General features: G+C 62.5%; 1 protein-coding gene across 2 annotated transcripts; it reads left to right on the top strand.

Moving 5' to 3' along the window:
- Positions 1-232: 232 nt before the first annotated feature.
- On the top strand, positions 233-2,188 carry LOC123390339 (ly-6/neurotoxin-like protein 1). Of its 2 annotated transcripts, none has more exons than XM_045074231.1 (3): positions 233-384; positions 694-798; positions 1,424-2,188. In XM_045074231.1, the coding sequence occupies exons 1-3, from the start codon at positions 342-344 to the stop codon at positions 1,681-1,683; spliced, it is 408 nt and encodes a 135-aa protein (XP_044930166.1). In that variant the 5' UTR covers positions 233-341; the 3' UTR covers positions 1,684-2,188. The 2 variants fall into 2 exon arrangements, with proteins under 2 accessions (XP_044930166.1, XP_044930167.1); XM_045074232.1 differs by having other exon boundaries at positions 234-384; positions 1,451-2,188.
- The last annotated feature ends 508 nt before the right edge of the window (positions 2,189-2,696 follow it).

Here is a 2,696-nt window from a genome sequence, read left to right as displayed (position 1 = left end):
CTTCCAGGCCCTCCGCATTTCTGAGAGGCTGCTCTGGGCTCTTGCCTCCTTCCACGTCCTTTGTCCCAGAGACCCCAGAAGGAACTAGTGAGCCCAAGCGCCTCGTCTCTGTCCTCAGCGCAGGACGTGGGAAGCACCGCCAAGGGATGTCTTGATCACTTGTCCGTGTGGGCCTGGGATAAAGGACCTTTGCTCTGGGGGTGTGTCTGGCCCAGGCTGCAGGGGCGTGACCGTGACCCGCAGGGTTGGAGGCAGGAGCCACTGAGGAGGAGGAGACTGGCAGCTACATAAGGGCCAGCCCAGCCCAGCCTGGAGCTCTCTGGGAGGTGGTCGCTGTGAGGATGAAGGCTGTTGTTCTGCTGGTGGCCCTGCTGTGCCAGGGTGGTGAGGCAGGGAGACGGGGTGACGGGGGGGGGGGGGGACGCCTCTTCCCAGACTCACCCTTCCTAGTGCCTGCCGTGTGTCCTCTGCTGTACTTTCTGACCATCCCCCCCCCCCGGCTCACTGGGGGTCCTCCTCCCTGCCCCGCCCTCACCTGTCCCTCCTCCCTGGAGCACCTGGATTCTGCACTCCGGTCTGTCCTGGATCCCAGGTCCCGGGCAGCAGACGGGGCTCTGCCTCCTTTCCTGCCGTGGCCAGGCCCTGGGGCTTCGGCACACCAGGCGGTTGATGCTGGCCTCTGTCTCCCCACAGCCTGGGCCTTGAGATGCCACAATTGCTCTAGCACTGGAGGGAGCACGTGCTCAGGACCTATAGAATGCCCCAGCCGCGCGCAAGCCTGCATTTCAGAGAAGCTAAGTGAGTCCCTCTCCTCCTGCTCTTCCCCCTTCTGCCTTCTAGAAGCCAAGAGGGGTAGATGGGATGTGAAGACCTCGGCAGGGGTTCGGGGAGCAGGACAGGGCAGCCCGGGGCGGGGGGGTGGGGGGGGCCACTTCCCTACCTGGCAGAGGTGCGACACATGTCACTCTGTAACAAGAAAGCCTGTGTTCCGGGGCATCTGGGTGGCTCAATCCGTGAGCATCTCACTCTTCATTTCTGGGGGTCACAGTCTCAGGGTGGGGGGTTGGAGCTCCGCGCTCAGGGGAGCGCCAGCTTGGGATTCTCATTCTCCGTCTGCCCCTCCCTCTCTCTAGCTCTCACTCAAAAAACAAAAAACAAAAACAAAAAAAAAACCAAAATCTGGATGTCAGAATGAGAATCCCCAGGGGATTTCCTGCAAATCCAAATGTGGCTTTGTAGCGTGAGCCAGATCCTGGCCTCGAGGGCACCCCTCCACTGTGGGTCCAGCCAGGGGCTCTGTGGCCAGCCTGGCTCTCTGGGCTGTTGGGCTGGGTGCCATCCGTGGGCTCTCGGGCCTGGGCTCCAGAATGAGCCCATTCTGGGGTCAGGAGGAAGGTTCCAGGCACCACTCACAGACCCGCAGCCTCTGGGTGTTTCTTCTGTGCGACAGGCATGGACGTGCTGGGCGGGAAGTACACCTTAGTGGCCAAGACCTGTGTGGAGTCCTGCAACTACCCCATCCCCGTGAAAGCCAGAGCGGACATCAAGGAGATGCAAGTCTTCCAACACTGCTGTAGCACTGACCTGTGTAACGGAGCCGGGAACTGGGGCCCGGGGACCACCACCGTGGGCCTCATGCTTGTGGCCACTGTCCTCGTCACCCTCCCAGGGGCCTTCTTGTGACCCAGAGGTGCAGGACGTGCATGAGGCGGCACAGCCCCCGTCCCCATCCAACTGTCTGTGAGCACATCCATGGAGGAGGAGCCTGGGGAGGTGGGGGACTGGGCGGGATGGTCACAAAGGACTGCGCCAACTCAGCCCCGATCTTCAAGGCTGACAGATGTCCCCACCCCCAGCACGCCGATGCGAGAACCCCCCAGTCTTTGACTTTGTCTGAGGGTCCTCCCTGGCCTTTCAGCAAAACCAGCCCTGCCCTTGTCCTCTGGGAGCTGCCGCCCCATCTGGGTGGTGCTGGGAGGAGTGTCCTTTGCCCTGGGTGGAGGACCCAACAGCCAGGATGTTGCTTTCAAGGGCAGAACGTGAGGCCTGACTCACACCCCAGAGCCCCTGGTCAGGCTGGGGCTCCGGGGGTCACAAGCCCTCCCCGCGGCGCCTCCCGTCCCTGTCCAAAGCCCCGCTTCCTGACGGGTCCCCCAGGAGCCTCTGGAATAAAGCTCGTACACGGGAATCCTGCCTCAGTGTCTGCTTCAAGAGAACCCAGCCTGAAGCCGAGCTTCGTGCCCGCTGTGGCCATGGCTCCCAGGCGGAGGCGTGTTCTCTGCTCTCCGGAGGTCTCTGCGCCTCGCGAAACCTTTCAAACCATACAGTGTGTCATTCGTGTAGCACTGAGGCCATCAGTCAGGAAATGCTCGGGGTGCTCTGAGAAGAGGTGACTGGGGGGCCCTCTGGAGACAAAGTGGCCACAGGCCGGGGTGCCTGGATCAGGTTGGCCAGAGTCCAGTGGCCTGTTAGCCGTCGCCTCCTCCTGAGGCAACTGGGGAGGAGTCCCAGGCAGGGCCAGGGACCAGTGGGAGCACTGGGCAGGACTGGCCCATCCCAGGCCCTGCAGACAGAACTCAGACCCCTAAGTTGATGCCTGGCAGAGAGGGTGGCCGGTGGGAGGCCGGGGGATACTCACCATGGACCCCCCTACACAGCCAGGGGAGGTGGGCTTTTCCCAAAGACCTTACCAAACC

This window comes from Mustela putorius, unplaced genomic scaffold, assembly GCF_011764305.1.
Source record: "Mustela putorius furo isolate JIRA1106 unplaced genomic scaffold, ASM1176430v1.1 tig00537303_pilon_pilon_pilon, whole genome shotgun sequence".
In the NCBI taxonomy this organism is placed as follows: domain Eukaryota; kingdom Metazoa; phylum Chordata; class Mammalia; order Carnivora; family Mustelidae; genus Mustela; species Mustela putorius.
The sequence above is the reverse complement of the archived record's forward strand: the minus strand, read 5'-3'. Positions and strand labels throughout refer to the sequence as shown.

What these genes read in the sequence shown, in the direction of transcription:
- LOC123390339 (XM_045074231.1), top strand. Translation starts at nt 342, where the DNA reads ATGAAGGCTGTTGTTCTGCTGGTGGCCCTGCTGTGCCAGGGTG. An exon ending in GGCCCTGCTGTGCCAGGGTG is followed by an intron (nt 385 to 693) that starts GTGAGGCAGGGA and finishes GTCTCCCCACAG; the next exon opens with CCTGGGCCTTGAGATGCCAC. An exon ending in CTGCATTTCAGAGAAGCTAA is followed by an intron (nt 799 to 1,423) that starts GTGAGTCCCTCT and finishes ACAGACCCGCAG; the next exon opens with CCTCTGGGTGTTTCTTCTGT.